This window comes from Sordaria macrospora, chromosome 5 (assembly GCF_033870435.1).
Source record: "Sordaria macrospora chromosome 5, complete sequence".
Classification (NCBI taxonomy): domain Eukaryota; kingdom Fungi; phylum Ascomycota; class Sordariomycetes; order Sordariales; family Sordariaceae; genus Sordaria; species Sordaria macrospora.
The window spans coordinates 3,603,607-3,615,823 of NC_089375.1; the positions used below are offsets into that span (position 1 = coordinate 3,603,607).

Sequence of the window (12,217 nt, forward strand, 5' to 3'; positions counted from 1 at the left end):
AGTTCGGACAGTTTGTTTACGAGATGGGAATCGTTAAATTACCATTCCGCCCCGGATTGTAACTTACACGTACAACGAAATACACACGTATAACCCTGGACGTCATCCTGTCATTACTGCCTGCGCTTCTCATTCATTCGACGCCAAGATATTTCTCTTCTCCAGTTCAACGTCAACTGGTTTGTTGATTCTTCGACACATCATCCAAAAGGAGAAAACCTTTAAGATTCCACCGAATAAAGAGCCATCTAGTTTCTCAAAAACACAGGCAGAACAAATGGACACCGGCTTTCGATCTCATCGCCGCGGCGCATCCGCGCGCCTTCGCAAGACGTTTCGGTACCCAAGTGAGGATGAGGCCGATGATGGAAATGCGCTTGAGGTTATGGACGAGCAGGGTATGTCTTTACTTCGTTTCCGTTCTTTTGCTCCGTTGCACTTCAAAATCCTTGGTTACATTCAAAACCACTGTGCCTTTTGGTCAACCTTCCCTTCCATCATTTTTACCCTCTCATCGCTCCTACTCCTCCTCATCTTCCGTTCCCACCTACACATCTCACACTCAACTCGACCCACCCCAAGCCTCAAATTCCTCACCTCTCATCCCTTCCCCTTCCCCCTTCCCCCTCCCCAAGTCATCCATCGATACTAACACCATGCTGTAGAACAAGACTCCCTAATCACCACCCTCTCCCACCAAAACTCCCAGCGCAACATCCAATTCCGCTCCCTCCTCCTGCTAATCCCCGCCATCGCTTCCGTCCCTTACCTCCTCGCCCTCTTCCTTCCTTCCCCCTCACAGAGGAAATCCTCCACCGCGATATTTTCTCTCCTTACCCTCACTTCCCTAGCCGCCACCACCTTCATCACGGTTAAATTACCTCCAACAAAAACCGGCTTGTCATTCGTCGACTCACTCGCCGCTTCCGCTTCCACGAAGAAGAAGAATGGGAAGGGCGACGGGAAGCCAGGAAGAAGTGGAATGAGAGTCCCCAACCTTTATGGCTCCGGCATGCTTGTCCCCTCGCCGCTGGAGGTCTGGTTACCTTATCTCAACGTGGGACTTTGTTTGCTGGTATTATTGACGGGGTTGGTCACCGGTAGTGGGGGACATCAAGTAGGAGGAAGCGTGGGAAAGGTGTACCTTGCCGCGTTGCCGGGAGTGATTTATGCGGCTACGGTGGTGGCGAAGGTGGTTATGGCGGGGGTTGATCCGGAGGGGGAGTTGGGGGGTTTGAGGTATGGGTATAAGGGTGCTTAGGAAGGCAGTTGGGGCTTTGGGGCGTTGGTTGTTGAGGTGCGTGGAATGGAAGGGAGAGGACAGAGAAGGGGGGGGGGGGGGGGGGGGGGGGTTCGAAGGAGTGGGCATAATGGAGGGGAGCGGAGGACCAACGCGATGAGAATGATGTTGAGAAGCAGAGGTTATTGGGGCGTGGAAACGAAGTGTTTATAAAAATCATAGGATGTGGATGAAGCTTGACAGAAGCAAAAATCTTGACGAGAAGTGTGCTGGTTCAAGTCGGAAGAAGGACGCCCCGGTTATGCAAGGCAATCAAGTAAACAACAAACGCTCAGGAGGTGTCTTCCTCGGGTGGACAATGCATGGGAGAGAAAGACACGAGGCGGTTTGAATCAATGTACCTGTTAAGTTCTTGTACTCGCCATGTGATCAAGGTGATGTTGGGACTTCCAGGGAGCTGCAACATGAAAGATAAGATGCGGCTCGTCGAAAATGGCGTCTGTTCGCAAAAAGTACTTGTCCTACCGCGTTTACAGCCGCGGATTGTGCTCAGGATGCAAGAAGCCCCTTTCCAGGTTTTCCGCGTCCAGAAGTGTCAGGTTTTCACAAAGTTAGCGAGGCTAGATTAACACCTCGGCGTAGTCCAACCATATCAAATGGGAGATGCAGTGTCATTCGTCTTCACCTGAACACCAGAGTGTAGTGGCAGCATTACCGACTTGACAGATACTCGTATTATTATTGGTACTGTATGCACATGTTAAACAAAGCAGGAACCGCTGGCAAAAGTACGCGCAATATTGTACCAGAATATCCAAGTCCAAGCGAGGTCCAAACCCATGGCTTGTGACACCGCTTGCCATCATTGCCCCTCGATACCCTTCTGTTCTTTTTGATTCCCTCCCTCTACCCCCGTCATTTCCACATCAGGTCCTTTTACTCCCGCCTTCTCTCTCACCCGCTCAAGTCTCTCCTTCAACCCTTCGTTCTCCCCCATCATCTTCTTCAAGAAATCCACGGCTAGTTGTATCCCTCCAGCTTTGCTAACACCGGCCTCCTTATACCCCGGTACAATGATCGACAGGTTATCATAGGCGGACTTGATCATGTATCTTCGCCGTTTCTCGCTGTCGATATGGTTCAGCCGCTTTTGTTCCAGCGTCAGGTTGGGCTTCTTCTCCTTATAGGAACGACGCCTCTTGCCCGGCCGAGCGGGCTTGTCCTCTCCGTCTTCGTTTGGTGATCGTGCGTCACCGCCCTGCTGGTCTATGGCTTCCGACGCTGAATTGGGCGACGGAAGGGTTCCTTGACGGGAAAGTTTCTTCCCCCTTGCTCCTCCTGGAATCGATCCGACTGATCTTCTGCCGCCTAACGACGTCATGGGGGAGGAAGGAGTGAACCCGGATTGGGAGAAGGGACTGTATGGATTGTTGGAGAAGGTCACGAGGGACGCGGGTGATGCCATCTCGCCATCATTATTGGTGTTATCGACCGTTGCCCTTCTCTTCTTGGGCGGCCCGCCTTCTTCTTGTATGGAGGCCAGTGCCTGAGGTAAAGAGGGGCGATGATGTGTTCGTAGCTTAGGCGGTGATGATGGGTTGTGGTGCTCATTCACTCCCTGATTTACGGGACTGGAGGCACGCGTGGTAGCGGCACTTTGGCTAGGCACCAGACAGTCCAACACCTTCAGTTGTGCTTGGCTCATGACCTCTGAGCTCTCCTGTGTTCTCTGAGGTGTGAAGGTCGACTGGGAGAAGCTGGTGTCAGTGCCAAACTGGATCCTTACCGGCTGCTCATGCTGGTAGCTGTTTTGGCGGGGTTGCTGCGATTGGCCCGGCTGTTGGAAGATCATATCGCGGTAGAAGTTGTTGGGGGGCTCGTGGACGGGCGGGTAAGGGCGCATAGCCAAAGCGATGGCTGCACCGCCAAAGCTGTTGTCTGCCTGGTTTTGAATGCCATGTTGCCCAGCGGGAGCCCTTCCGCCCCCACAGATTTGCTCGAAACTAATGCCGCCATGACCACCTACCTCGCGTGGGAGGGCGGCCGCTGCATTCAGGAGATCATGGATACCATCGGTTGATCGTGGCGGCGCTTGGAGCTGGTGGTTGAACGATGGACCACCAAAGTTGTGTACACTTGACAAGTCATTGAAGCCAGTGTTATAGTTGGTGCGGGCGTAAGGGGCGAACGATGTATTTGATCCAACAAGGTTTCCTGGCCTCATATTCCATTCCGATGTGAAAGATAGCCCTTCTTGCTCAAAATTCGGTGATATTGCGAAAGGGTTGTCATCTGCAGAAGGATCATCCAGGTTCTGGAAAAAACTGTCAAGCCACCTAGACTGGTCATCCGTGAGAAGAGTGGAGAGGGGTACCGGTGGCTGTGTTGTATTTTGGGGCAAATCTGCGAGAGACCAGGCACGGTCAGTTTGTAAGAGATTTGTTTAGAAAACACGTGCTAAGGGGGTAGTGATGAACTCACAACCAAACATCGGCTGAGGCTGGTCAGGTACCGGCGGCTCCTGATGATGTAGCGGCGGAGACGGCTGCATGTCGGCCGAGGCAAGACCCGCAGGTGGCAGATTATGTGACGAGAGCTGGAGTGAGGGATGGCGCGAGGCTGTATGAAGTTGTTGTTGAGCCATGACAGGGCAAGATGACGTAGGTAGAAAATCTGGCAAGTGTCGTGGCTGATTCAGCGGGTTAGACACTAGCTTGGGTTGTCGCCGCGGGCTTGTACTCGGACTATCGGGGCATGCCAGGCAATGGCGTTTGCAATGGTTACAACTCCAGGACGTGGATCCAGCTTAGCCGGGACTTGTCCGGGCACGGGAAATCAAGAATATCCAATATGCCGGCCGATTGCTGGAGCGGCTGGGGACCGATGGGCTAACGGCTGCGGAACAGCCGAGCACGGGGGACGGCTGCCGGAGACCCGCTGAGCGGACCCGAGAATCGTCGCGGGGCCGGGGGCCGGTGGCCGAGAGATTGGCGGACGCGGCCGGCTGTCGGTGGGTGCGTGGCGGTTTGATGATGCACCGCCGGCGTGGGTGAGGTGAGGTTGTGGTGTTGACGCGAGTGGCCGGCTCCGCAGTCGTTTTCGAGGCACGTGAAAGACGGGTTGGTTGTCGTCGGGACGTACCTCGATGTACCGGGCCGATCAGATGGAAATGCTGGCAGGTCGAAACGGTTGAATGTGACGAGGGACTCGGCTGGTTGCACTAAGAATGAAGACGCCTCGGGCACGTGTATCGGTAGAAGGCTGTGACAAAGTGGGAGCTTGGTTGCTTTTTGGAAGAGAATGCGACGATTTCAAGGCAAAAGCTGGGAGGAAAAGGCACACTGCGAAGTGAAAGCCCGCTGAAATGCCGGATAGGTAGAGGGATAAGGTAGGAACCCGAATGTGAGGTGGAAATTGATGTATGTTAATGTAGAGGCAAGGTAAGGCATGTAAAAGCTGAGGCCAGGCGGACAGGACGTCAGTTAGGTGTTATGGTAGAGGTAAGTGCTTGATAGCCGCAGTCGGACAGAAAGCACAAGTCAAGAACTGGGATCGGTTTTGGATTTTGCGGGGGATCTGATCTGGAAGAGCCGCTAATTTAAAAAGAAAACCATTTTTGCATCGTGGAAGGTTGGTGCAGGATTTCCCCTGGCTCGTGGCTTCCTTCAGTCATCGGTCGGCTGAGTGGTTCCTTCTTGTCTGGACGTGGTTCCTGGCTCCCGCTACAAGAAGTGGAGACACCTACGCAAGGTACAGTCCATAGAGCACCTGGCTTGGAGGTTCTGTTAGGTTAGTACTGTTGTACTGCTAGTTTGGGTGTGTGGGGAGGCCATGTCGTGGAGGTTGGAAGACCCCATTTCATGACGAACAGAGTTACCAGTTTCATTGGAGTCTTGGGCAAAATTACTATCTTTCCAGTACAAGCACTTCTTATCCCGTCTGTCCCGTCATGTGTTTGGCAGGTAATGAGGGTAAGGATAGACTCGACAGTCACATTGTGGCGGATTAAAAGAAACCAGAAACTAGACGCTGCAAGTACCGAACTAACGGGCTTTAACAGTTGGAGTAAGTGCATGTAACCTCAATGGTTTGGTTTTTGATCGCCGTTCAGTGGGGACTCGCTCAGCGGGAGTGGAATTGCAAGGAAGCTTCCGAACCGGAAGGTGGAAGGCATTGGTCTATTCTCGGACATGAAATTCATCGTTTGCGTCTCTGCCTCTGGTATGGCTCAGCTGCTGTTTACTGTGTAGATATGATCAGTGCGAATTGTTAATTTCTCTTTCTTCGGATGTATCGACTCCTGTTTATGGTGAAGGGTCTTTGAGCGCAGGCAGAGCTTGTTGAAGGCGCAGGAATAAGGCGAAAATGAGGGTTATAAAATCTCGATCACATGCAATATCTCGCACGAGATTTCATGTCGTCCACTTTTGACATGTTGCGCTACCCCGCCAAATTTCCCCTGACTTTCCTTCTGTCTGAATCCCGGACTCGTTGATTGGTCTCCTTTGCGCAGTCTTAGGCTAGAAGAGACCATCATGACAGGTACATTCAGAAATCCGGGGAAGCGGTAGGGCAGAAGGACACCTCCAAGGACCAGGTAAGGAGCCGAGAATACTAAGTGCTCGTGTATCAACGTGTCATATCCCCCCAAACCGTTGATCCTGTCATTTCCCGAACCTTGCATGACGGGATAATACGGTGTGTGTCTTGTTCGCTTTTCGATTCCAGAACGGCTCAAGTCCCTAAGGTACCATCACGTCTTCGTTGTCCGTGTTCCGCCGAAGTTCGGAATGGTGGCAGGAAGCAGGTTCTTGGAAGGTGGTTGGAGAGGGCAGGTTGACAAAGGCCAGGCATCCAATGGCTTTGTTGGTTCCAAATCATTCAAAATGGGGTAATGAACGCAGACCTGATCGTGATCAAATCATAATTGGGGGACGACTGGGAGGAACCTATGAATGAATGAATAAATAAATTTCTCGGCTACGTTCTATTAATACTAGATAATAAGTTGTACCCGCGGCGGTGGTTGGGCATAGGTATATTAAGTGTAGGGAAAAAGCCTTATAAGTTAATTAAGTCAGACTTTAATATAGCTGTATGCTGGAAAACTATAACTTCTTTTGTATTTATCCGAAGTTATTTAGACAATTTTTATTCTAAGCTATCTATATCTAATATTATATAAACTTCCGCATATAGTTGTAATTCGTCATTTGGGTCTGGAGCTTCCGCTTTTACCAGTCTTATTCCTTAATATTGTCCTCCTTTTAAAATATAAATATATATAGAAGTTTCGTTTTTAAAAAATTATACTTTTACTAAATACGTAATATAATTAGTATCAAAAGTTGCCAGTATATCTTATACTCCTTATAAAATGCTGTAAGTAATTAGTAAATAAGTAAAAAAGTAGCTTTTTTTTGCGGAGCGTTTTGCAAATATAGTAATACAAGGTCTCTAAAGGGTAATTAAACTAATTATAGTAGAAATAAAAGTTCTAATACTTTATTCGCTATTCAATTTACTTAATTAAATATTTACAAAGTAAATCAAAATAGAGATTATATTTATATTATGACTAATCTACTAAGTACGTAAATTTATTAGTAGCCTAATATAGGTCTAGATTTGCTTTTGAGAAGAATATCCATTTCCCTATCCGTTTCAATTATTTATCAGCCTCCAGAACAAACTAACTCTAAAGAATTAGGAAGAAAAGAACACATATTTTATCAGACAAGCAATCGTCTAGCAAGGGTAATTATAATTCTACAAATACGTATAACTTAAATTATTCCCATAATAAGAGTTCTTTGAATTTCTATATAAAAACATAAAAGCTCGGAGATATATATAATTTAATTACAATTTTTACTACCTCTTTATTTATAGTTTTCAAATTCGTAATACTAATAAATTGAAAAAGAATCTACTTCGGGACTATATACTATACTCATATAATTTTCCTAAGCGTTTTTAACGCTACTACTCCTAATTTATATAAAATAAAGCCAATATTAATAAATATTGAATTACCTTTTAGGCTTAATTTAGAATGCTTAAGAAAGAACGCTGTAATATTATATATTAGTGTAAGTAATGATGAAATAAGGAATAATCATTTAATAGTTTTTAGGAAAAAGCTCTTTGGAAGTTAATCAATTTTAGCTGTTAAAATTATTATTATTATTGTTGTTTTAAATATACATTTTCTTATTTAAATAACTGTTTGCTGCAATACCCTAACTGGCTTATAATAATAGCACTAGTATAGAGATGCTACTATGAACTATGCACTTGTAGCAGAGCGGAGCGGAAGTGGTAGGAAGTACGACAGCAGTGCTGAAGGAAGCAGCGTAGTTGTAAAGACAATAGAGAGATGTTGTAAAAGAGGTCTTAGAGAGAACTCTGCTCTCAAGACAGAAGAGTACAGTAAACTCTACACTATAAAAGTAGATTGTATTGTATTGCTTTGATTGTGCTTGCTTGTTTGCTTGCTTAAGGAGTGACTAACTAAAAAAGAGAAGAGGTCTTTATATATACAAGCGTTAAGTATCTAGAAGCTTTCAGAGTGTAAAAGCTTCTGTAAATTGATAGGAGTACTTGTAGGAGCACTATATTATAAAAGGAATAAACTGAATTTATGAGCTTCTGGTGAATTCTATGATGACAAATCAGTCTAGAAGAAATGCTGAATAAGTTAGAGAATCCCAGAATATAGTGGCAAAACTTTTGTATTCTAGCACGTTCTGTAAAGGCTGAGTAGACTGATTCTGTAAAAGGAATAGTTCAATCAGCCTTCTATACTACAAGATAGTACAAGGCAGTTACAAAACACAGTACTAGCCTCACGTTAACAGATTTTATGTAAGGTAGTTACAATCATTATCGTTTTTAAAAAGCGCTATTGCAGCTGATACAGGAATCGTAGGATTTATACTTAATACAGGGGGTTACAAGTGTGAGGCTATATTGTGTGTAAATAAAAGGTAAAAAAAGAGATTGTCCTCGAAGAAAGGCCTGGCTTCCAGCCAGCCGTCTGCCCGTAGTAGATATGTAGTGCAGCAAGCTAAGTAGCTCAAGCGCAGAGCAACGGCTGGGCAGGCACCAGAGCCTCCATGGCAGCCTAGCTAATCTGGGCTGTCATGACTAGTCTAAGCTATAATATAGAGTATGGCCAACGATACCAGGAATCCAGGGATTCCGGTGCTAATCAAGGAAAAGTGGGCTCTGAGCCTTCTTCAAGGTAGTAAGAAAGTCGTAATAATTGCTTTAGTATTTTAGCAACTATTCAAGATACCCAATCCTGATTAGTTTACTTTCGAAAGACGTCTTCTAATTGTGATGACAGTCTTGCAGTTGTGCCTCTCGACTGCCATCACAACTATATAAGACCACTTGAGCAACCGAATTGCCAGCTTTGGTTACTTATATCCTTTTGGAACATAGCCTGGTGATGTAGTAGTCCGCCAGCCCCGTGACACTGATTGGCCGGAGCTAGTTCAGAAAAATATTTTTCGGAGGAAGGTGTGGGAGGAACCTATGTTTGGTGGAGTGTCTCGGGTGGCTCTTACTCCAGGACTCTGGTGGGTTTAGGTTCTTTCAGTGGGCAACAGGGCATCCCCGCATTTTCGCACCACGCTACCTTATCAAGAGGCTACCCCAAGACTCATTACAACGACAGCGATCTGGTTCCCCGATCAAATCCAGTCCTTTGCAATTCCAAACTCCCAATCAATGAAAGAGGCGCGTTTCACCTACCGAAGGACATGTCTGTTCAGTGGTTTCCCGCTCCTTGACCCGGCCCCGCCCCTGATAATCCCCCGGTCGCCGGTCCATGGCGCCGCCCACATCACGAGCAGACACTAACCCAGACCGGTCACTTTGCTCGGTAGTGCCGTATGCCGCAGCATCATCAAGACGGGATCGTCTCTGAGTTCGTTGAATGGCACCCAGTTCCAAAACCATCCTCCGAGCCTAGGCAATTCCACGTCGGTAATCCACTCTTGGCCTTAGAGCGAGCCACAAACGAACGGTGCCGCCACGACGTGACGACATTCCATCAGAAGCAACCGTCCATCTTTTTGGACTTCGGGGTCCTCTTCACTTGTTGTCGTTGTCGTTGTTTACCGAGGCCCAAACATTACCCTTGTATAATACCTTAACCTGGGTTAGTTCAGCTTAAGCTTATTCAACTTAAAGTCACACACTCTCATCTCCCTGCCAACACACAACACCATAAAGTAGAGGCCTGAACACTTTGACATCTACGCAATCAAGCCGTAATGCTCGGGAAACATGGACTAAGCTAACCGGTAAACCAGCTTCATAGACTTCATTTCTCTTCACACAGCTTCACTGCACATGTATCCATAGCCGCCATGAGCCGCCAGTCTCAGAAAGCAGCACCTCCTGCTGCGTCTGGGTTTCCATCATCCTTACGCCTTCAGCTTTCTCCAGCCCGGTCAACTTCAACCCTAAAAGGCTGGAAAAGGGCCGAGGGTCGCATTCCCCCATTGTTACGGCCTCTTGTACGCGCCTACCTTCTAGGCTTTGTGTCCTCGGTTGCACCGAGATTGTTTACCTTGGTCTCCAAGCATGTCATCAGGTTGAAAGCTGGGAAGAAACAACAAGATGATTTTGTTGAATCCTTCATAAACATACTACGGGGTGGCATGGACTGGCAGCGATTTCCCACATTTTGCGCTGTCCTTGCCGGTGGCAGTACGTTACTCGAGGTAAGTTTTAAATCCTTACAACGTTACGGTACCGTTACTTACTCATGTCCATATAATTCCAGGTTTCCTTCAAGACTGTTCTCGATCGTTTAGCCGCCACATTGTCCGATGTTACACGAAAACGGCAAGTACCTGACTGCCACTCTTCATGGTACTCTCACTAACACTTGATGATTGCAGACTTTCAAGATGGTTTGGCTCCTTCATTGCGGCATGGCTTGGTATCAAGCTCCTACAATCAAAGCGGACTCCAGGCTTCACCGAGACGATCACAGCGCCCACTGTCATAAACAGTGAAACCTCTTTACCAACCTCAGATGCCGTTCTCGACCCAAAACAAGACGCCTCCCCCAAACAGCCCGTAAGGACAGTCCACTACGCTGGCCGAACCCTAGACCTGACCCTTTTCGCCGTCACCCGCGCCCTCGACGTGATCTTCGGAGAACTCTGGTCCCACTACAAAGCCCGTCGTCATGCCTCTCCCACCACCACCACCGCCACCGGCAGACTCACCGAAGCCCTTATCTCCCGCCTCACTGACCCAGCCATCTTCGCCCTCTCCAGCGCCCTTATCATGTGGACCTGGTTCTACCAGCCCTCCCGCCTGCCCCGCGCCTACAACAAATGGATCACATCTGCCGCCTCCGTCGACAACCGGCTGATCGAGGCCCTCCGCCGGTGTCGGGCCGGCACCCTCGTGTACGGCAAAGATACAGGCCAGGCGCCCTTGCTGGGCAGTATGTGCAAGGACTACGACTGGCCCGAAGCCTGGGGTGACCCGGCGAAAGCCGTGCCTTTTCCGTGCGAGATCGTCCACATGGGCTGCGGCCCCAGCTGCGAGCGGCACGCGCTGTCGCGGTTTACGAGGTCGTTCAAGTGGGCGTTCACCATGTACCTGCCGCTGAACTTGCTGCTGGTGCTGCGCAAGCCGAACTGGAAGGCGCTGAAGAGGACGTTGGTTTCGGCGTGCGGGTCGTCGGCTTTCCTAGGCGCGTTCATCACCCTGTTCTACTACGGCGTGTGTCTGGCGAGAACGAGGTTGGGGCCGTATCTTATGGGCAGAGACGCAAAGGGGTGTCAGAAGATTGATGGTGGGCTTTGCGTTGGCACGGGGTGTGCGCTGTGCGGATGGAGCATCTTGCTGGAGAACGCGGGGAGGAGGAAGGATATGGCGCTGTTTGTGGTGCCGAGGGCGCTGGCTACGTTGTTCCCGAGGAGATATGATTTGAAGAAGCAGTGGAGGGAGACGGTGGTGTTTGCGGCTAGCACGGCGGTCGTGTTTACGTGTGCGCTGGAGAATACGAAGAGGGTGAGAGGTGTTTTGGGAGGGGTTTTGGCCGGTGTGTTGAAGCCGTGAGGCAAGGAGATTGCATGGATAAAGCATTCTTAGGCGAACAAAAGAAGGGCAAGTGCAAAGACGCTCGATGTTGATTTGTCCTGAATATGGGCGGGATGGTTCAACTGATCACTTCAAGAAACTAGTCCGGACACACTGAACTGGCGGTCCTGCTTTGTCTTGGATATCGACGTTACAAGGCCTTGTGAAAGATCGGATGAGCACTCAAGGATATTGAAGCCCATGTTAACAGTACCTTAATCCAATGAGAAGTTTCCAAGCTCAATGAAGGGTTTAGGCCACGCAGAATTACGCTTCCAAATCCTAGACTCTACTACATCAAGGACCAAGTCCACGATCCCACGGTTTATTTGCTCAGCTCAACACCAAGTAGGTTTAATACCGTTGCATTTGACTGCAAAAATCTTGCATCTACGAACTTACCGAGCTTGGCTCCGAGTCAACATACTGCTGCAATACATCTACGATCTTCATCCGCCACAGAACAGCACCGTCGACACTTCCCTCATCACCTCCAAGCAGATAGCTAGCTCCATGGAGATTATTGGCGATAATAAACAGAGCAGACACTCTCCCAGTACATCCCCTTCATTTCTTCCATTCTCTTCGTTCATCATTCACTTTAGCTTGACAAAGCAACTGCGCCAGATTATCATACTTCTGGACCTTTCAAAGTCTTAAAGTCTCGAAATCTCAAAACTACTTCTCACCATAACCACAACAAAGCCTTTTTTTCTTTCTTTTTTTTCTTTTTCTTTTTCAAAGTCGACAACCACCGTGACCGGTTGCAAAAAAATAGCACGCAACAATATTAATTAACCCTAACGGCGGTTGACGGGCCCCTCGCTCTCCTCTCTCCGCCCTCTACCTCTTTATTACGTT

General features: G+C 48.3%; 3 protein-coding genes across 3 annotated transcripts; 2 read left to right on the forward strand and 1 right to left on the reverse strand.

The window, feature by feature from the left end:
* Positions 1-277: 277 nt before the first annotated feature.
* On the forward strand, positions 278-1,261 carry SMAC4_06734 (uncharacterized protein; the record flags this gene model as incomplete). Its single annotated transcript, XM_003344909.1, has 2 exons — positions 278-398; positions 666-1,261. 2 exons carry the CDS (start codon positions 278-280, stop codon positions 1,259-1,261), a joined length of 717 nt encoding a protein of 238 aa, XP_003344957.1.
* Positions 1,262-1,947: 686 nt separating this feature from the next.
* On the reverse strand, positions 1,948-4,140 carry SMAC4_06735 (uncharacterized protein). The gene is made up of 2 exons (XM_003344910.2): positions 3,722-4,140; positions 1,948-3,643 (listed from the first exon to the last, which is right to left on the reverse strand). The coding sequence occupies exons 1-2, from the start codon at positions 3,882-3,884 to the stop codon at positions 2,103-2,105; spliced, it is 1,704 nt and encodes a 567-aa protein (XP_003344958.1). The 5' UTR covers positions 3,885-4,140; the 3' UTR covers positions 1,948-2,102.
* A 4,899-nt stretch (positions 4,141-9,039) lies between these two features.
* On the forward strand, positions 9,040-11,624 carry SMAC4_06736 (uncharacterized protein). The gene is made up of 4 exons (XM_066090505.1): positions 9,040-9,410; positions 9,565-9,978; positions 10,041-10,102; positions 10,159-11,624. Exons 2-4 carry the CDS (start codon positions 9,622-9,624, stop codon positions 11,333-11,335), a joined length of 1,596 nt encoding a protein of 531 aa, XP_065947279.1. The 5' UTR covers positions 9,040-9,410; positions 9,565-9,621; the 3' UTR covers positions 11,336-11,624.
* The last annotated feature ends 593 nt before the right edge of the window (positions 11,625-12,217 follow it).

Bases quoted from the DNA above. Each gene is read 5' to 3' on its own strand.
- SMAC4_06735 (XM_003344910.2), bottom strand. From the start codon at position 3,884: ATGGCTCAACAACAACTTCATACAGCCTCGCGCCATCCCTCACTCCAG. The intron at 3,644-3,721 runs GTGAGTTCATCA...GGTCTCTCGCAG, and splicing joins GCCTCAGCCGATGTTTGGTT to ATTTGCCCCAAAATACAACA.
- SMAC4_06736 (XM_066090505.1), top strand. From the start codon at position 9,622: ATGAGCCGCCAGTCTCAGAAAGCAGCACCTCCTGCTGCGTCTGGGTTT. The intron at 9,979-10,040 runs GTAAGTTTTAAA...ATATAATTCCAG, and splicing joins GTGGCAGTACGTTACTCGAG to GTTTCCTTCAAGACTGTTCT. The intron at 10,103-10,158 runs GCAAGTACCTGA...TGATGATTGCAG, and splicing joins TCCGATGTTACACGAAAACG to ACTTTCAAGATGGTTTGGCT.